The 22179-nt window shown below is 42.4% G+C and overlaps 1 protein-coding gene across 1 annotated transcript; it reads right to left on the minus strand.

Annotated features, from left to right (window-relative positions):
* Positions 1-5430: 5430 nt before the first annotated feature.
* Positions 5431-19653, minus strand: LOC121088619 (putative DBH-like monooxygenase protein 2). Its single transcript, XM_040594988.1, is given in 11 exon segments — positions 5431-5551; positions 8805-8896; positions 10147-10178; positions 10181-10312; positions 11178-11283; positions 12244-12411; positions 13606-13687; positions 14141-14235; positions 16646-16779; positions 17282-17413; positions 19515-19653. Coding segments are annotated over 11 exon segments (1233 nt in total).
* Between the last annotated feature and the right edge of the window lie 2526 nt (positions 19654-22179).

Genomic DNA, 22179 nt, shown 5'->3' on the forward strand with positions numbered 1-22179 from the left:
CTAGTGTCAGTAGTATTTTGAGTTTCAAAATCTTGACACCCTGCCCCTCTCCTGTCCCCCTCCCCCTCCCCCAGCCCTTTTGTACTTCGAAAAGACCAGATTTCTTAAATGCAATGGAAAGAAGAAGAGTACAGACATTTGGAAATCAGCCCCAGGAAGCAGAGTGAAGCTTTCAGGGTGGACCCACAGCACATCGCGGGGAGCATCCCTGTGGAGTCCAGAAGGCAGGGCTGTCAAAAGCAGGTGTGTGAAATCATGATACATTTGCCTCTGATCCATACAGAAGTGCACTCAACGCTGCTGACACAGGACCCTGCCACACCTCGGGGCTTGCTGGTGTGTCTGCAGCTCTTCTAAACCAGAACCAAGCTGACTTGCTGTGTCCTGAGGAACATGGGTTTTGAGCAGCTCAGAAACACGTTCTTCCCCTCTGTGAGTAACTTCTGATGGCAAATGGGGATTCATAAAGTGAGATTGGTCCGGCCTGTTTTGGGAAGGGTGAAGGGCGCCTAATATGCAAAAGCAACAACTCGAATAGGTTAGTCTAAACAAGACGAGCCCTAGGCTTTCTAGGTTTTCAATTCCTGCATGACTAATGCTTTCATAGCGCAGGAGGCGGAAGCTATGTGGATATTGTGCTGTGAATCATTGTTGGAGGAAATATGCTAGCTCATAGCAGCATTTACTAATTCAAAATGCCGGATTTAGTTTTTGCACTGACAGCAGGTGTAACCTGCCAGGAGAAGCCTGATCACCCAGACTGGTCTGCTGGTTGACGGCAGGCTCAGCGTAAGTCAGCAGCATGTCTTGGCAGTCAAGGGGGCAAACCACATCTTGAGGTACGTCAAACACAACATAACCAGCTGATCAAGAGAGGTGACTATCCAGGTCAGCCTCCCCTTGAGCGCTGTGTGCCATTCAGGACCTGTCCTGGTTTAACCCCAGCTGGCAACTAATCATCACAGCTCCACTCACTCATCCCAGGAGGGAATGCTGGAGAGAATGGGAAAGGTAAAAGCGAGAAAACTTGTGGGTAGAAGTCAAGACAGTTTAATAGGTAAAGCAAAAGCCACACACGCAAGCAAAGCAAACTAAGGAATTCACGCACCCCTTCCCGTGGGCATGCAAGTGTTCAGCCATCTCCAGGAAAGCCAGGCTGCATCACCAGTAATGATTACGTGGGAAGATAAATGCCATCACTCCGAATGTCCCCCCGTACCTCCTCCTTCCTCCAGCTTTATATGCTGAGCATGACATCCTGTGGTATGGGGTATCCCTTTGGCCAGTTGGGGTCAATGTCCCATCTGTGTCCCCTCCCAGCTCCTTGTGCACACCCAGCCTGGTCGCTGCTGGGGTGGGGTGAGAAGCAGAAAAGCCCTCGGCTCTGTGCAAGCACTGCTCAGCAGGAACTAAAACATCCCTGTGTTAGCAACACTTCTCAGCACAAATCCAAAACGCAGCCTCATACTAGCTGCTATGAAGAAAATTAACTCTACCCCAGCCAAAACCAGCCCAGGGCCCCACAATTTAAGAAGGATGTGAAGGCTCTTCAATGCATCCAGGGGAGGGCAACATAGCTGGTTGGAAGGGCTGGAAGGCATGTCCTGTGAGGAGGGGCCAGGAACATTGGGTTCATCTAGTTTGAGGAGAAGGAGGCTGAGGGGCAATATCCCTGTTCTCTACGGCTTCCTGAGGAGGGGATGTGGAGAGGGAGGTGCTGATCTCTTCTCCATGGGATCGAGTGACAGGACACATGGGAATGGTTCAAAGCTGTGTCAGGGGAAGTTTAGACTGGACATTGGGAAACATTTCTTTACCAAGAGGGTGGTCAGACACTGCAACAGCTTCCTAGAGAAGTGGTCGATGTCCCATGCCTGTCAGTGCCTGACAAATAACATAACTATCACCAGATTTGCTCATTTAATTCTCATGTATGCACTGGGGAAAAAGATAAGAAAAAAGACCAGTAAATGGTTTAGATTTTGTGAAATTAGAATTCATAGGTTTGCTATATGTACGTGTATAAGGTCTGTTTTTCAGTAAACACTAGGTCACTGCATTATTATTTCCTGGCCAACAGCAAGTAAATTCCCTGCCGTGCAGTCATGGATGGATACGGTAGCATTGTTGTAGAATCAATTACATTATTTAATAACTAAGGAGCTTAGTTTTCTATACTGACTTCAGTACAGAGAGTATGTAGATAGCTTGAGACTAGATAATGCTTAATGAAACACCAGTGAGCAAACACTTATAGTAGCCCATCTGTGAAAGCTCTGGATTTAATCATGAAGCAGCAGCTATTGAACAGATGACTGTATTCCTGTCCTTACTACGTTACAGTACATTGCTTTTCTGATTTAGAACAAACTATACTAGAAAGTATTTTTAATGAAAATAACATAAATGCCAATGCCCGCTGAACCCATTTCTTCCAAAGAAAGACAATTTTCTATTACATAAGTAACCTCTCATGTTCAGGGCCATCAGATCTGGAATACCCTGCTCCCAGGTGGTAATTACAGACTTCTTCAGTGGGCCAGTGATATGTTCTGGTATTCTGCCCCTCATTTCCCATACTCAGAGGCTGAGATAAGCCAAGCAAACACCAGCTGTGTGAGAGAAAGAAGGGGAACTGAAACAGTTTCTTTACTGGTTGATGACTCTGAAGTACAGGCTGCGGTCAAGCTAAGGTCTGCAGTGGCCCTCAGACGTGACAGTGAGAGGTATCCAGAAATATTTTGACAGGCAGCCCGCTCTGGAATATTAATGTATCTGATTAGACCACTCTCATTTCTCTGGAGTTCCTGAGGATGGAAGGAAAGAGGGAAAAATAAAATTACATGATTTGTTTTTAAGTTGGGAGCCACAAGACTCTGACATAACACTGCAAGTTTTGGATGTGTTCTAGTCAGTTTTCTTGCTGTCTGGATGCATAACCAGCAATCTGAGAGAATATCATGACATGGGTCCCCCTCCAACAGCAGAAAACCTCTCTGAGAGAGGAGAAGATAGAAGTTTGATCCTTTTTCAATTTAAGATATTTTTTTCTCCTAATTTACCTCTAAGATGTGTAGGTACCAGACTGATGCCCTGAAATGCAGACAGGTAAGTAAGAGCCAAGAAGCTGTGTTCCATGTGTATGGATTTTCTGGATCATCCTAACTCCCTTTGCATGCATTTCATCTGAGTGACCTTCAGCACTATTTCATTGCTCATCCTATCAAAAATGCCCTGCCATGGCATCACCCCCTGGGCACTGTTATATTACCAAGGTGCAAGAGTTTTTTTTCCTCTTTGGAGAAGAATTTTTGGCTTTGTTAGTTCAAAGTTAAGTGATGACTAAATATGTCTTTGACAGTTCCTTGCAACTGCAGCCTAGGACACAGGACTTCATCATTCAGGTAATCCTTTTCAGTTTCTATAGCTGTGGATAAGCTATGAATAGCTGGTGTTACCCAAGATGTTGTCTGTTGCCTCTATCTCTCAGCCACACTTTGTTCTCAGAACATCAGAGTCATGTCCGTTTCCCACCCACAAATTGCTCAGAAGGAAGACTTACATTAACGATTTTAATCATGACAACTTGATCTGCCTCCTTGGCTGCTTTCTCTGCAATTTTGACAGTGTCATTGTCCCAGTCAACAAAATCCATGGCCATCATTCCTTCCACTCCACTGTGGAAAGAGGAGGGGGCAAGGGGGAGGTGAAGACAAATGGTGAGAAGGTAAGGAAGGAAAGGGGGGAAAAAAATAAGGAAGAGGGGAAAAAAATAAAGGACAAGAGATTTTTAAAGTATCACAGTTGATAGATCCCTGCAACAAAGGAGCTGATCAAGAGAGATCAAGGTACATGAGTCTTTCTTCCCTATCAGTAACATTTCGTTTTCATTATCTTCTCCATTTGTCGTTCTTCATAGCTACATTTTGCTCTGCTACTTCCAGAAACATGTTGATTCAGGACTCACTCTGAGGCCTCCTGCTTGAGTATGTGTGCAACGTACGAAATGTCAGCATAGCCCATACAACCAAAAATGTTGTTACGAGAGTAGTAGAAGAGGAATGAGAGGCACATCTCACTCATGGCGCTCAGCCCACCCAGCAAAGACACAAGGATGACTCAGAGGTCTGCTGAGACACAATGAGGAGACTACTTCTTCTCAGGAAAGTACTCTTGTTCACAGCTCATGCAGATCTTGTCTGGGAAAAAAAATATTAATTTGTCTATGAGATAGAAACAGAGAATCAAAGTATCCTTTGATACTTTGCCTAATAAGTAGTCTAATAAATAGGTTGCTCTGTGCTTTTATAACCGAAATTACACATTCTCTCCTTCAGAAAAAATACTATATTTTTATTTCAAGATCCCAAAATCTGAAACTTTGGGAGGTTCAACTAAAACATTCAAAGAATTAACTGAGTGTGACATCCAGATCAGAACTTTCCACTTGATCCCTACTTTTGGAATGGGACCAACCAAATCAAACAGTGTTGCTCTCTGTGAATATAAATTCTGTAATCCTCTTTAAGTCAAATCTCAGCTTTTTGTGTGCATTTCCAAGTGCAATAATGTCATTAAATCCTCTGTATGCATAAGCTTTAAAATAAGCTCTGAAACTTGAGTACAACAATAACTGTTTATATGCAAACTTCTGCAAAACTGACCTCTGGTCTGAATAAGAACTAAAAATAATGTCTTCTTGTTTTGAGAAGTCCAAATGAGATCCAGCTGCTGGATTACATCAGTTTCTGTATTTGACTTCTGCCTTTCCACTAAATTCAAGTGTTCAATGACTGAAAACCAACTCAGCTGCAAGTTTTGCTACTTGCTCTTGACGCTTTAGACAAGAGTTGTCTTGTAAGATACTAGATGCAAGATATCTTTGAGTCTGTTCGTAAGCCTACAGTAGGAGGGTCTTACTTGAGAGCTTCTCCCCAGCATGGAGCAACTGTGCAAGGCATGCCTCAGTATGTCTATGATAGCGTGTCTGACATGAGAAGCTGTTGCCAGGGCCATATTTGCTCGGGGAAGAGAGACATGTCTTCCCCAAAGATTTTAATAGTGATAAACTAGTTTTAAAGGCAAGGAAAGATTTGTAGGTAGAAAAAACTGACTTACAAATGTAACTTCTGACTAATCCAGTGTCTGAAAGTTGCATTTGACCAGGATGTCATCCCCCTAGGGAACACAGTAGGTCAAACCATCAGATGGGTACAGGTAAAGCACATAAAACAACCACTTGCAACATGGGCAACCAGGAAACTGTGTGAAAACAATGGGCCACAGCTGCAGGTGGAATGAGAGACAGAATATATCCAAGTGCTCTGACACCTCTGGTGCTTGCCACCTCCCCAGCCTGCCTAGACAGAATATATCCACGTGCTCTGACACCTCTGGTGCTTGCCACCTCCCCAGCCTGCCTGCCCGTGGCTACATCCCAGGGCAGCATTGTACTGGTTTGATTACGATGATTTCCTTCAGGTCCCAAATCTCCTGCAGTCTGAAGTCATACTTATTGTCCTCACACATGATGCTCAACTGCTCACCATTCCTGGGGAAGACAAACAAGGGAAGAAAGTTAAAATATTTCCAGGGAGGGGTGTGGAATAACCAATTCCTGGATGAAATAAACAGAGCCAAGAAAAATCCCCTCCAGAAACCATGCTTGATCTCTTTTGTACTGTAACTCACAGAACACATTTTCAGCGACAGTCACTCCCAAATATACACTTGAAATTTCCCAACCAACCCTCTTGTTCTGGAGTCCAAATATGGACTTTTTACATGTCAGTAATTGTTGTACCTTGAAACTTTTGCCTTTCAGAGGACAGTCTGGGATCCCAGAAGAACAAATTCCAACACTTGCATTAGAAAACACTGTCCTAAATAAAAAGACTCTCTGACCCTAGCAGGGTAGAGTTGGCAGGGTATTTGGAATGTCCCTTGCAGATGCAGAAGTATCACATGTGAACTCTTCCTTGCTATTTCTACAGTGCTTTGTGATATTGCTTCTTAGATGGTCTCTGCTCTGCTTGAGTGCGGCTTCTCCATCCACATTACAGGTCCTTAGATCTTGCTAAGTACATCCACAGTGCACACTGCAAGGTGCATCAAGGCACCCAGACCACAAAACCTTATGGTGCTTATGGCCAGGCTCTCCCAACAGCTGTTGCACACCCTGCCCGGTTGTTGTAGGCCCTCTTTGTGACTGCTGGCAACTCTGAGCAGGTGAACGGGTAGGCTCATGCCACTGTTCAGCTACACCTTCTAGCAAAATGGGTTCAGGAAGGAGGAACCTGGCTTGGAGGCCAGGCTTCACAAAAGTTCAAGAAAGAACGTGTCATGTGACACATGGTTTATGTATACCATGCAACCTGCATAAAGAACAGGAGCCAAAAACTATTGCTATTGCCTGGAACAAAATAGCTCTGACTAAGTCACTCCTACTGGCTATGTGTGACTTTTGGTGTATGCTGGGGTATTTTGGAATTAATACCTACAAAGGAGACAGGCCTGCCCCTAAAGTGCTATTAAAGATCACAATCTACTATATTCTGCCAAGGTCAAGCTCCAAAGAGTCTGGGGTCTCCACTAGTTGGACAAGTGAGTAAGAGCAATGTAGTTATCCTACCTGTTACAGGGGAAATCCCAGAAGAAAAGTAGTCACCCCAGCTGCTCACTGTACCTGAATCATCTCTGTTCAGAGAGTGTTTTGAATGTTTGACCTTCTGCTCTGGAGCCTGTGCTTGAGATGGCTTCATCTGTACGGTAACATCTGTAAAGGTCCTTTCTCAGATATATGCTCATCCTAAGTAAATCTAACTGTTGCCTTAGTCCTCTCCAGGCTGACCTCAAGTGAGTCCTAGTAAAAAGAAAGAACCTTCCATTTTCTTCCGAAGCCTAAGGAAAACTCTCCTGATTATATCACTCCCTGCTACTTGGAGTATGCCCTTGGAAGTTGCTAGCTAATGAGATGGAGGGAGGCTCACTCCACTTGCTGTCTAGCATAACAATCCAGTTGTCAGGCCAGTCTGGGCTGGAGATCAGTAGCATTGAAGCAGAGGGATGGCTTTGAAGCCAATGGGTTTATTGGTGTCTACTTTGCTCCTTTGTCAAGAGACAACCACATTGCCAGCTGTAATGTGCTTCTCCTGAGAGACACAGACAGGTGTAAATAGGGAGCAGACTTTTTACAATGCACCTTTCAAGTTACAAAACCCCTATATATTTAGTCTAGTCACAGCAGACTAAATTTGTTTCCTAAAGTTCTTAAAAACTTTTCCCCTGCTTTTGCCGTGTCACAATTAGGCTGCAGAGGCTGCTAGGTGAGTATTTTGCAGATACCACTGGTCAGAAAGGAGAAAATACCCATCAGAGAATTGTACTGGTCCCACTTCTTTGAGGCTGCCTTTGAAGGAGCTTCTAGTTGCTTGGCCCCATTCCTTGGCATGCTGGGGAGTGGGTGGAGAGACACAGGACCAGAGTGTTTAAACAATATTTGATTGTAGGATGCCGTTGGTGTTTAAGGACAACTAAGGAAGGCCGTCTTCAAGGGCAGATGTGCCATTTTGGAACAACCTAGATTCTTCTGAATGATGTATCATATGTGTGCTTAGAAGCCAAACTAGACAACATCTGCTCTGCTCATAACTCAGCTTTGTGTTGGGTGCGGGAGGGCAGGCACTATCCTGTTTTCCACAGCTTGCCTACAGTGCAGTTCAGGTTCCCTGCATGCCTACAGGATCGGCTCCGTATGTGTGAATTTCCTGCAGAGTGAATCAGCATGTGAGACAGTGCAGGGGTCTGGGGATTTGGTGTGAGAGTGCAGCCACCTAAGGACCAGGCAATGCCAAAGTTTCCTCTTGCCATTCCAGACGGAACTCACATCACACCCCAGAGAATGCACCAGCAGTGCCTTGTAGACAGGCAGGGAACCTGACCTTGAAGATGTCACAGTGAGTTCTCTAAGATTAGAGTGTCACTGCAACATCTTGGGCTATGCCCACATTGCTAAACGTCATAGGGCAGTGCATTGTTTTACCGATCACTGGCACAGACTGTGTCTGCCTCCCTGTAACTGTCTGCAGCGTGATGCTTGGCTGATGTTGGGTTATTCTGAAATTAGAAATCTAAGGAGGACATAGCTGTTATACCTATAGTACCAAGCACTTAGACCTCTGTGATGCCCCTTTGGCCTAAAGCACAGTTAATTTTTATTTCTGGATTTTGATTTGTTTTGTTTTCAAATTCCAAATGGCTGAAGTAGTGTTCAAATGCTATGCTGCACACTGTGATTATCATAGCTTGAAACTGAGTATTCATGCTTCATGGGCTAGGATGTGATCAGAGAGCACATAGGGGTACTGAAGTTTTTAGTGTGGGATGATGCTGGAGGAAACCAAATCCTGTGTAGTTTTGCTCATGCAGCCCATGGGAACTGGTACACGCAATCCCAGAACTGTGCCTGTGTAGCCTCACGGTCAGTCTGGTTAGCAGGACCAAGCTATGTAAGGGCACCATCTGGCAGCTGTCTGCTGTGGATGAGAAACAGTCCAGTGCTTGAGCTCACTCCCTGGACCTGATTTATTTAACCAGAGGCACAGTTCCAGTCTCTTGCTGTCTGATGTGCTGACCCTTCTTTCCCTAAGAGATAATTCTTCATACTACAGTTCAGACACTGCAGAGCCTCCTGCAGTGACAGATGGAGACTAGCCTGGGAGACATCATTCTCATCCACTCTAGCTCAAGAGGCAGGGAATGATCCTGTAGCATGGGCAGCAATACTGTGAGTTTCCTTCTCTTACCAGTATTGATCAGCTTTCACTCCTCTGCCAGACAGGTGGGTGTAAAGCAAGTAGGCAAAGACATGCAGATCTGGAACCAGCATCCCGTTCAGCTGCAGTTCAAAATGGAATAGGTCAGAGCCTGGCAGTCAGAGCACAGCACTACATTTAACGCCTGCCCATCAAGTCAAAAGCTTGATGGAACTCATGTAAATGTCAGCTTAACTTCTTTTTAAGAGGAGGTTTAAGACCATTTCCTTGTGTAGGTCATTACTGATTGAAAGGTTGCTCTGGGAAACCTTTCTGAAAATTGCTTTTCTGGCTTTAGGTACTCTGGCATGGTTGTTTGAGTTTGTGATATCTCATGCTGGGCACTGTAATGATATCTTGTTATCAGCTACGTTACAAACAAAGGCAAGATACAGGAGAGGTAATAAGTTAAACATGCAGATCCATGAACTCTGAGAAAGAGCAGATAACAGCAAAAGTAAAAGCAGAAATAGTAAGACACTGATCAATGGGCTATTGAAAGTACCATCAAAATGTACATCTTAAAAGGTTGAAAGAAAATCTTTGAATATTGATGAAAAGAAGAAAAGACAAGATTACTGCAGGTCTCACAAGAGAGAGCAAACCTATTGGTTGTTTGAGGGGGATTGTGGGACTATGTAAAATATATGGGGTATTCTAAGTGGACTGCGGGAATGTGCAAAATTTAATACTGGAACCTAAGGAAGAGGTCAAATTTAGGGAAAGAGAGAAACAAATATGGGAAAATGGAGAGAAGAGGAGAGTCTAGTTGTACTTACAGAGACTTCCAGTTAGTATGTTTGTCTGAACAAACCGGGAACATGATTGCTGCAATCTAGACTATTTTACTAAACTCTGTTCCTAAATATTCTCAGTGTGAGTGTGCTCTCTATACTGTGTATATGCGTGTGCCTGTGGTTTTCGCGTGGAATGATCCACTAGGGAGCTTCAAGCTGGAAAGACCCAAGGTCCAAGCCAGAGACTGTGTAAAAAGGGCTAAAAAGGCCCCTTGCATGTGGTGGAGCAGACTCACTTGGGGATCTTGGGAAGTCATGACATCCTTTGGGTTTTGTTTCCCTTTCACTTAGATGGGGCGAATGGGTATTCAACTCATGGTTCTGACCTGCTTACACAGCTCTGCTAATGCTCTTGGGCCAAGTCTTGGGTATCTGCTGAGCTGTTTTATAGGAAAAAATGTTCATTTTGCAACATGGAGAAATGGAGGCTAAGCTAGCACCCTGTGCCAAATGGCTTTTGGGCATGTCTGGAGCAAGATGAAAGCCCAAAGTGAGAAAGATCAAGAAGGGTTTTGTATGGCTTTCCCCAGACTTACTTCATCAAACCGGCTGGAATTGCAAAGGCCTAAGATCTGTAGGGTTCTGCTCCAGGAGGAATGAAATACACAGGGAAACTGAAGATGCCTGTTTGCGGAACACCCACAGCATGTTTCTGTAGTTCCTGAGTATAGTAAAGTCATAGTCCTGAGCTGTCAATCAAGCCTGTAAAAGAAAAATGACCACTCCTTCAGCACTGACTCCAGAAACATCAGAAGTGGGGCCTGAAGCAACAACACATACAGCATCCCTTTCCCAGTCACAGTTTGGGAGCAGCACAGATTAACAGGAAGGTCTAAGCCCTCCACCCTACCCGTGGTGGTATGGTCTACTGTAACATACAGCTTCGAAGTCATGCAAGGCGCACAGTCGCACAGTTCTTCACTCACAGTGCAGCTGGATCCAGCCCTCTTCATAGTCGCAGATGATTCCCATAAAATCACTCTTGTTTACCCTTCCGTAAAATGATAGCAAATACTGCAGTGACATTCCTCATCACCTGTCATAGGGATTGAGTGCTGGAGGTCATGGTAGAAGTCTGAGGTATTATTATTAGGCTCTCAGAACTTCATCCTGACCCTTGGTACACTTATTTCTCCCACAACCACACTGTCCCTTCCCACAAAAAGTAGCAGTGCCATGATGCCACCATTTCCCTGATGTTTTCCCTAACACTCCTGCTAGTATCATATCAGGAAGATGTGCTCAGCTTTTCTGATGGTATGACGTGTCTAATCTAAGAGGATATAACTATCTATGTTGCTAAAATTATCATCATATATCATATTTATATTATTTATATTTATATTATTTAATGTATATTAAATTTATTTAATTATATATAATAAAATAATTATTATATTGCTAAAATTAGTTTCCAGTCCAGTTTCTTCTTACTGTCCTGAAGGTTGTACTGAGCAACACATGGAAGCGTTTCGTACAAAGGTGGTTTCTAATAGGCTTGTAGGGGAGGTCTGAGACCTCCATCCTGAGGCTGTTCTTTGTTAGACAACTGCCCAGCATTACCCACCTGGTAACATGTCAAAATTGCTGTAACAGATTTCTAGTTGGACGTACTGAGGGTCCCAAGGTGCCCCTATGGAAAATGCAGCTGCTTCATCTGGAAATTGATAAGACTTGTGGAAAGAGGAAGAGGAGGAATAAACTTATATGAAGTAGTTAGCTAGTTTTTAACTCTTCTCTGTTGTTTCTTAATTGAAAACTTACAAAGAGAAAGTTTTTATTTTCTTGCGTTTCTGAATATTTATTTAGATATTGTTAGAAATCAAAATGTTGGGGGAAATTCTGCCAGTTCCATTTCTTTTTCTTCTGAATCAGAACAAGGAAGAATTTTCAAAATTTATTTTTCATTTATCCTTTTGATTGGTTTCATTTTTACATATATATTTAATAGGAATTACATATATATTTAATAGGAAATGGTTACAGTATGTGTACACTCTTGTACCAAATTTCATATTAGTATTGGAACTGCATTACATAAAATCTGAATAAAATTCCTGTAAGGGTTTTGTCTAAAAGTTATCTCCTTTCTCTCTCCATCTCCATGTACATGCATACTGTAGAAATACAGAATACATTTTGCTCTGAAAGGCACAAGATAGATGCTAAAATGTGTGCATCACTGACTTCTAACTAGGCCACTCAGTCAGAAGCACCAATTGCGCTGGACTTTTAATATTACTCTACTGAAAAAGAGGCAGAGCTAGTAGAAAAAAAGGCAGCAAGTAGGTAACCTTCCTTCTGTTATGCAAAAGGAGCATAAGGAGAATATTGTGAAATTAATGGCAACGTTATCAAAAGGTCAGAAGGAAGGCCTTAGTATGTGACATATAACACTTGTTTAATGCAGATATGATAATAACATACACGCATATGCAGAGTATCAACAACTATGCAGAAAACAGCAGCATCACCTGATGCAGCAGAAGTAGAGTTGAGTGGGGACAGTATGAGGAAACTTCCCCAGTTTGGTTGGTCCTGCAGGACTGTGGGGTCTTACTGGACAAGGTGACAACAAAGGTACTACTGTTCCTAACAAGAAATGGGGGAAGGATTGGGCCCTGCAGACTCACCTCTCTTCCAGCATCCCGTCCCACAACCACCTGAGAGCACAAGGCAAAATCCGGATTGGCTCCATAGCAATCATCTGTGCCACTGGGTAATACGCTGGCATCACCACAGGCATAAACAAGAATATGATGAGCCAAGGTTACGTTGTGGAGTGTTATTATAGGTTCGAACTGTAACCAAGAGAAAAAGTAAAAAAAAAAAAAAAAAAATTATTGTCAACACTCAAGTATTTCTTTCCCAGGCAATAAAAAAGAGCAGTTAACCATATGTTAGGCAAACAAATATAATCTGATTCATAAAATGGATGGTAAATTGGTTGGCAGTTTATCTACTCATTGTGGTATGCACCCAACAGAGTCTATTTTTCCAGAAGGGATTTGCATTTTCCTTTAAAGCACCTCCCCTTTATCAAATCGCAGGGGTGTCTATTTGACCTGTTATGCTGGGCAGTAAGGTTCCAGGCCAGAAATGTAAATAGTTTACTTCATACACAATTTTCTTGACTGCAGTCAAGATAAGGGACCTTGATCTCAGGTTCACTATAATTCACTGCTCCCTCAGTTGTGCCAAAAGTACCATAATCAAGACAGTGTAAAATAAACCCTGCATGTAACTTTCATGTGCTCATTAATCACTGAACTTTTAACCAGCATTGATAACATCAGGTCTCAAAATTCTGGTGTTACTACAACAACTGACTAAAACTTCTGAGTTTGTTCTGTAGGGTTACCTGTTAAATTCTGTTTTGCAGTCCACGAGAAGTCTTCCTTATGAAATTTTGCCTTACGTCATTTCAGTGGAACATCTATTTTTAAACCTTCAAAAGCCACAAAACTAAGAAGGGCTGCTTAATCTTGAAGCAAAGTTATCTTAATCTGGGAAGTAAACTATGCTTGCTTTGGAAAGTTCCTGTTTTGTTTTTTTGCTCTTCCTCTTTTGCACATTCAGTCTTGAAAACAGGACAGCAAAAATGTCAGTTTTGCCTTTTATGCAAATACCCTTAACAATCTCCAAGGACAAAAGCAAAAGTCCTTTCAATATAGAAGATTCTGGAGGATCCCTTTGCTCTCAAAGATACCAACAGGTAATGTGGCCTGAGCTCACTACACGGAGACATCAGACTTGCAGCAAGGTTTCTTCAGGTGTGATGGACATGAAGACAAAGGTACTTCTAGAAACAAGACAGAACTTCACCACCACACAAGCCAGACAAATTAGCTGGCTCATCCCAATGGCAGTGAAGGACAGATGGAATGCTTCTAAATTTATACTAAAATGTTGTAAAAGAAAGACTTATACACATCATTGAAGGAGCAAGTCTGTCCTGTCCTGGTTTTCCTCAGTAAGGCAGCCTGCAATTTTACCTTGTAGACACGGTGTTTCTGCTTGGCCATGGGCAGGGGGATAAAGTACAAGCATACTTGGTTTCTTAACTGGAAGAGCAAACTGGAAAAGAAAGACACACGAGTCACCTCAAGATTCCCCTGGCAACTCAGTAATATGCAGAGGGAACTGGAGAAGCTGAAGGGAGGTGGTGCAAGCAGAATGAGACCCAGAACTGGAGGGGGAAGGAAGGATGATGCATTTAGCAAGCGACTGCTTGGTTTTTGGTTGCAGTGAGTGAGAAGATTAAAGGGTCAAGAAGATGAAATTGTATTCTGGGGAATGGCATACGTGTTTACCGGCTCCACCAGGTCTTAAATTCTTTTTCTTTCAGATTTTTTTCTGGTCCCCACCCCCCAAAAAAATAAAAGAAAAGGGAATTGCATTACTAATTTGCCTATTGTAACATGAACCAAGCATAGGAAACATTAATGCAGTTCAATCAACATTTTTACTTGCTAGTTTTCTGGAGTCACAAGCAGAACACATGATAGCACTAATCCCACAAATCTTTACATAAAAATAGCACCCCTCTTTACTATGGAATACTGCCCACGCTGATCAGCAGATTCTGCTGCGTCTTGAGCAAGTGCTGACTGTGTGGGATGATGCTGTTTAAAGAAGAAATGTGTTAATGCAATAATACCACACTGAGTTGGTACTTTTGAACTCCATTTGACAAGGATGCCACACGTACCATGAGGTGATGCTAATGCAGAGCTCCAGCTCTGCTGGTAAATCCTTATATTTGATACTGAGATACTGCATGTATTAATACTGGAGGCAGCGCATACAGCAGCGTGTATTGCATTTTCTGAGCTCTTTGCCAGGCTCGTCACAGAGCATTTAAATGTATACCCATTATTTCTCTTCTTTGTGATGTTGTGTAGTCCCGACAAAACTAAGATGGGAAGCAGGAAATATCTTCAGCATGTTATAGCTAGTTTTTGATGGGTCTATATGGATGAGACAATAGACCTGTATACATATATGCCTGAGTTAATTATACTGCAGTTCAGTAGCACCAGTCTGTGTTTGGCTCCCTAAATTCTAGTCAAGGGACCAAGAAACACCTTACAGCATTTCCTAACAAATAAGACCTTTACCCTCCGCATAGCAAACCTTCCATTCCCACTTCATTCCTACTCTTGCCAGCTCTATTTGCATGTTTCCAAGATCAGTCATATTCATCTTTTGACCTATGCAATTCAAACTTCCAGCATGGGCATGATCAACTTTACAAAGAAAAGCAGAAGAATGGGATATTTTTAACATTCCAAGTAAAGTTCTTGCCCAGAACTTGCATTATTCAGCACCAGGTCATAGATGAAGAATATTTTAGGGTCGGTTGAGTCAGATGGGCCTCTGTACCTCATAAAGAAAAGAGATTTGGAAAATCTTTGGCCTTTAAAGAATTGAACTGTGTCATCAGTACCAAACACAGTAATGAAGCACGCTCTGTCAACCTGTAATGGGAGTATTAACTGGAAAATCTCATTCCTTTCTTCCCATCAACCACATACACATGTATTCACCCTACATCACATGCCTTATACCACTGCACATTTATTAAAACATAATCCACATAGTAACCATGGCAATTAGAAATCACCTAAAATAACATAACTGTGCATATTTGGTACATACTCAGACACTCAGATAATATGTCACGACACCCAACAGAAAGTAGAGCAGAGTAACACACAAGATTTGTCTTCTCCAGAGACATAATGTATTTTTTTGCCAAAGAGAGGGTGCTGGCTAGAAAAGACACAAGAAAATCTGTACCCGCTGTCATTTCACACACATTATTAAAGGACGCATGGATTTTAAGTGGTGGTATGAGAAATATAAGAAAGCTGGGGAAAAGGCTGTGAGGGATTTGATGAAGACTTCAGAACCTGCATCACTTTGTGTTCAAATGTTCAGATACTGTCTGTATACTGTTCTAGCTGTGGGAGCTGTACAATGGTGCTAAAGATCAGATTTTCACATCTTTGCATGTCCTAAAGCAGATATAGCTCACTTATCTGTATATAATGTATTTTGGGCAATTTTTGCAAAGAATTACTAAGGGACTTACACAAAAATCTAACTAAACTGTAGTCCCCTAATTCCCCATTAGCAGCTACTGTTGAGCCTGGATGCCCTCAGCGATCCACCTGGCTCTGCCCCATCGTGTAAGGACAGCAGCAGCAGCCATAGAAGTCTGTAAATTCTTCCCATTCAGAATGGGATTATATTTCTCTCAATTAGTAAAGGTCATTAAGGTTTGTGACTACAAAGGCATCTAACCAGTCATTTGCACATATATTTGAACCGCAGAAAAATAGTGGATGTACACCTAATTCTGGGCAAACATTTCTGAGGGTTAGCCTTGGATAATGCTGATTTACCCAGAGATGCCTCAAGTAAAAGTGGAACGTGTAAACAGTGTCTATGTATACAGAGTTCTGAAACTATGTGCATTTGTATCCTTGTGATCCTTGACAAAGCATAGTTTTGAAAAATCTCTGACTTAAAATAACAATTTGGATTGGCTAAGCTTTTGGTGGCAGTCAATACCAATATGAAGCTCTTCCAAGAGAGAAGGACCGAGATTACCAAAACTTTCTGAATTTGCTAAACACAATTCTTACCAAAATAATGCCTTATATTACACATAAAAATGTTATGTCCAACACTAGATATCACTTCTTTGTATGTAGAAAACAAGAGAGAGACTGAAAAATGAGCAGGATTTTGAAGAGCTGTATTGAAGCTTAAGAAGATGTTGAGATTTATAACTTCCCCATTCTTTGATAGAAAATATAAGAAAACATCAATGACATCAAAACAGTGCCCTTGAAATAGGCATTATAAATGTGGCTGTGTGGTTCCATATTTTTCTTTATATTCCCGTTACTGCACTGCTGTGAGAAAAACCTGTCATTCTCAGATCTGATCGGGGGGATTTGGGAATAGAGTGGGACACGAGAGCAGGTTTGTTTGGGATGTTGCTTGAGTAACCCCCTTTCCTACCGTGATATTCAGGTCAGTTGGGTCACATGTCCAGAGGTGGCATTTGAACCACATGGTGGTGGAGGTCTCATTCTCTGTCACTGACAGTAGTTGGTAGTCCTGGCTCTCATCTTCCTCGAGGGTTGCCTCATCTTCTGCATGATAATGTTGGAAAAGGAACAGTCGTCAAAGCAAGAGAGAGAAGAGCTTCCCACACTCCCAAGAAGTCACATTCCCAAGTACTGCTGGTGGGACCTGAGTAATTATCAAAGCATTTAATTCTCAAAAAAGCTCCTCCACTTTCACTGCTGATTTCCACAAACCAATTGAAGAAAACTCATATCCAGTCCCTGCTGTATCGCGCTGCTCAAGGGAAGAGCGGCCTCTGGGTCCCGTAATCCAGAGGATGGCCTGGATAGGATGGATACTAGAGGATCTTCCCTGCTCCCTGAGTGAGTGACCTGCTGCACACTGGGTTTTTTTAGCACATCTGGCTCAACCACACAGGGTGGGAAGTAAAGCAAACCCTGTTGAAAAGCAGAGGTGGTTGAGAAGTAAGATATTTTAGGCATACCAAAATGAATAGAGTAGAATAAAATTAAATGAGTAGAATACCGTTCTCCTTTTTACTTCTTAAAACTCTTATGTTTTCCATACCGCCTGGAACCTGGGCCTGGCTGTAGATGCTAAGCTCTCCTAGAAAGTACAAGCTAACCAATGGCTTTAGCAGCATAGGCATAGTGAAAAAGACAAATAATGCGTGACTGAGATCATCAAATGCAATTGTTGCTAGGTAAAAAGGCAAAGAAACATGACGTAGAGTTTGAAAAGCATCTAGATACCTGGTTCCTGTAGAAATCTCACTGGGAGCGGAATGGGCCACAATAACTGCTGCTCTGAACGCACAGGGTGAAAAGGTGGGACTGTACACACAGCTGCAGAAGGGGAAAAAGGATAAAAAGTAGTAAAGCTCCAAGGTGACTGATTGAGATTGCATCATATTTTTGTGGCAAAGGAGTTCAAATGACTAGAAATGAGAAAGCAGTGGCTGCAGATGAAATGAAAATCTCTCAAAGAGAAACCTGAAATATAATAAAGCAAATGTCTCCCTAATGTCCAGCTGTTAAGCACTATGCTGAGAAGTTTTGCTACAGTACTCAACTTTGGAGGGATAAAGGAGAAGAGAAAAATTTTACCAGACAATAGTCTGGTCAAGGAAGAATATTCGTATGTGAAATCTGTCCTGGTATTTCTTCTTCCCATCTCCGTTCCTTGAAGTGAGTATTTCAAAACCTGGTTACAGCTTTTGCTAAATTTCCCAGTGTCTCCTCCAATATTCTTACTTCTTCTTCTTGAATTTATCCATGGTTTTGGACTTTCAGAAAACTCTAAGCAATTTATCTCTCATCCAAATGCTCAGTTTACAGAGGGACACCTCATAGTTTGAAAATACAGATTTTGTTTTCCTACTGCTTTGAAATACCTGTTGCATTCTCTCATTTAAAAATCAAAATTCAAAGATAAGTATCAAAGGTAAGTAGTCTGCAAATGAGCTACTTTGAAATAAATATAATATTTTAAACTAAATATACCATTTTTATGAAATGAAATGCAAGACAGTAAACAGCTGAAAAAATCCCCACCTTTGTGAAAACAAGTCTTTTTGGCAAGTTTCTCACCTACTGAACATTACTCAGATAATGACTTTGTTACAGTTGTAGTAAAGAGGAAAATTAAAATAAAAACCAAGGATGCAAGAGAGAGGGTTAGAAAGCAGAATGCAAATGGAAATCCCCACAAACTCCATTTACAGTAACTAACTTATATGTCCTTCAAAGTGTCTGTTCCACAGGTTCAGTGGGTGTGCTTTACAGCCTACTGAGCAAAAAATGTGGATTTTTTTGTGGTCGTTAATGTGCTTGCTTACTGGAATATCTCCAGATCTAAATAATTGGGAGGTATTTTCTGATATGGAAAAGAGTTGAAAAAAAAACTAAAATCTGTGGGACCAAAATTATTTTCTAATATAAACAAAGATTTCCAGCTACCAGTGCAGAAAAACATTGAAAATGTTAAATACCTCTTCTGAAAGTGGTGAAACGTTTAGTATTTTTGAAACCAAACAGTTCAATTTTTCTTTACAGGGTATTCTTTTAGGAGAAATTAAATGCTAAAAAAAGATCATTATTAAAAAGTAAAGAACAAGTGTTTCTTCTAAATTGATCGTAATTTTTTTTTCCCTGCAGTCATTCACAGCCAAAAATTCTGTTTGTGTAACCATCACAAAAAAATTTCAAAACTGGCTATAATAAGAATGGTTTTGCAACCAACTTACAACCGTAAGCAAGGCTAGCTGCCTCACCCCCTCCAAAGTTCACCCGTTTTAGACATGCACAGAGAGATATTTCATGCAAAACATTTTTTCCTGTTGTGTGAAAAGGGAACTGAAAATGGCTGAACAAAATAAAACCCCTGTGACTGGCAAACACTCTATCAGTGTAACCTCTTTTTCTTTCTGTGTCTGGATAACATCAAACTGCCTGTTTCTCTTTCGTGATTAAAACAAAACAAATTAAAACAACACCCTGTTTTTTTATTTACCACCCTCAGTGGCATTTTAGTCCTCTAAACTCCAGATGTTTTAATATCAGGCATCTATCCTTAGTGGTTGCTTTTACAGACAAATGAAAAAATGGCAAGTCCCAAGGATGTTGTATGCCATTCCTAAGGGAGGCACTTAGGACGGTCAGGAAGAAGCAACCTTTGGAGGTGAACAAGTTTCCGCTCACTACAGAGGAAATTAAGTAAATGAGCCTTTGAAGAGCTTCATTGAGGGAAAATATGGGAGTTTTGCATCTGACTCCTGTCATTTGGATAAATTGGAAATTACACTCCCAGCAGCCTCCTCTGCCTTCATGGTAGGTGATTGCTTCAGTCATATCTAGCTGGTTCTGGCTGTGGTTTTCACTTGCAGATAGGATCACTTTTTTTGCCTGAACAGCATCATCTGGTACCGTCTGGGATACCATAGGGTATCTCAAGTAGCTGTGTGGGGCTAGGAGGCATGACACAGGGTGTGCAGAAGATCTGGGCTCTTCTGGGATGTCAGTCGGAGGCCATGCCAACTAAGGATTTCAAATGGCCTCAGACATCTATCTTTAGCCAGTGGAGTCCATGTGCTTTCAAGCCAATATACTTAGAGCACGACCCTTGGCAAAGGGGGAGGCAAAAGAAGTCTTTTCAACTTCCAGAGAAGTAGATGCTGCCATTTGGGAAGACACCTTATATCACAATGTCAGATCCAGGCAACTCTCTGTGACAGCTGAATCCAAATGCCACCCAGCCCCTTGTATGGACCTGCAGCTCAAACGTCATCAGCTCCTGTTCGTCATGGTCCAAGCAGAGGTAGACCTTATTTGAAGGATCCAGGAAGGTGGAGAAACGCAGCAGTGGAGGTGTGGGCTGACCAGAAGAAAAGCATGGGAGGAACAAGAGGAAGAGCATACCCTTGATTCTTGAGAACTGCCATCACCAGCAGAATCACTGTGATTTCTGAGTCTTGCTGATACCTTGGGCAGTTACTCTGCTACCAGGGGCTCAGTTTATATGGAAGTGCATGACGCTGGGACTGTGGCTGGAAAGGAGGAGTGGGAACTGACTGTTTTATATCCAATTTGATATGTAGGAAAGATCAACTCTTTACACAATATGCCCTGGCACCTTGCCTCAGTGAAACCGTACCAGGCCATCCCATATACATCTCAAAACAGTTTTAATAGCTGTTTTGTAATACAGAACCAAAAAAAGCAACCAAGTGTTTACCTCCTACCCAGTACTCCTCAGGGTGGGTGAATGCTGGCTCTTTGCAAAGAAAAGGGGCTTTTCTGACTACTTGCCTTTGCAAATGCTGAAATGAACCCTGACTATGTCACCTTGTTGTCTGGTGTGATGGTTATTGACAAGTTTGTTGTAAAAGTGCTGGTGAATCTTAGTGCCAGGGCTTATCAGAGGAAGCTGCTGTGGTACATAAGAAGGACTCGAGTGGTAGCAGTCTGGACTGTAGTGGAACAGCAGAAGAAAAATGCTTTTGCTTCATGCACTATACCTTGGGGGCAGTGAGTGGAACAAGAAAAGTGTGTCATCTGTTGCCCTGCCTAAGAGTTTTCAGCATAATGACATGAAAAACAAATAGCCTCAGCAGGTTTCCAACTGGTTCTGCCAGGAGGTGCCTGGTGCATCTGTCTCCAATTTGCCCAGTTGCATAGTCCGCTGCAAAACATAGCCCGGGTCTGTGGATTTTGAGGGACGTGGTAGTTTATTCCCATTTACTTGGTAGGAAAGCCTAGAAAAGCCCATTTGTATTAATGTGCTAAGACAAGTACTTGCAGAACAGATGAGTAACAGAGAAGGAGAGCGAACTAATCTGATTTTCAGGGACAGGGCTTAAACAGACCAAATTGCGTACAGATTGCTTGAATCCCAGGTTACATTGTTGACAGTCCTGCTGCAGACAGTTTCTTTTGTGAATTATGTAGTACAATGCCAACATTTTAAATTTTCTCTGCTCCAGAAGGCCCAAGGCACTGTTCTGGGAGAGCTAGGCAAGGCTGAGGGATATGGTAATGCAAAGTATTGCAAAACTAGGACAGCACAGGGATATCAAAACTGAGGGACTTCATCCCCTCTGTGGGAAGAACCAAAGACAGTTAATGATGAAGGTGTGAGGGAAAAAGGGAAGGGAATCTGCATGGCTGCATTAGTGTGCTTTGCAGAGTATGAGGTTGCTGGTATGGGAAATTTTCACCGTTGCTAGTTCTCCACTTTTTTAAGCAGAAAATTGCTTTCTCACATGGAGGGGAGTGGGAGATTAGGGGATGCAATTGGGACATTGCTAGAAGACATGACTAGCCTGGGATTATAAGGAGGGATGTTTTTACGTGTGACCAAGATTAGAATTTCATGGCTCCTTTGATGGAGGAGGATGTGGTGTGTTTGCATGCCACTGGTGAGGGGCGTGGGTGGGAGAGATATCCAGGAACAGGAAGATACCACAGATTGGCAGTGAGCAACATGCCAAAGAAGATTATAAAACTGCAGATGATCTGAGCAAAGGAAAGAAGATAAAAAACTGCTTCCTTTAAAGAACTAAGTGCTCAGACAGGAGCCAAGTGTGAAAAGAAAGAAGAGAGTCAGAACCACAGGGTGCAATGGCACCTCCTGAGGATCCGCAGCAGGCAGAGATGCAGAGAGAGAAGAAAGCAGTGATGTTTCACTGGGTTTTCTCTTTGGGGATTATGATGATGTACGACAAATTTAGGAGATGAAGAAGAATGGAAATACTATGCCCAGTACTCTTTTGAAATAACCCTGAAGCTCCACTGGTGAAACCCTTTGCTGGCAACACGCACGTCCCTGACACGCAGCCAGCTCCAGCCCCCACGTCTCCCCCGCTCACAACTCCTCATCGCAGTGCAGGGCAGGAAGCACAGCATTCCCGTTATAATGAGTTGAAGCGATGTTGAGGTTATTTAACACCTTTGCTTGTTCTTTTAGGC

This window comes from Falco naumanni, chromosome 5 (assembly GCF_017639655.2).
Source record: "Falco naumanni isolate bFalNau1 chromosome 5, bFalNau1.pat, whole genome shotgun sequence".
Lineage (NCBI taxonomy): Eukaryota > Metazoa > Chordata > Aves > Falconiformes > Falconidae > Falco > Falco naumanni.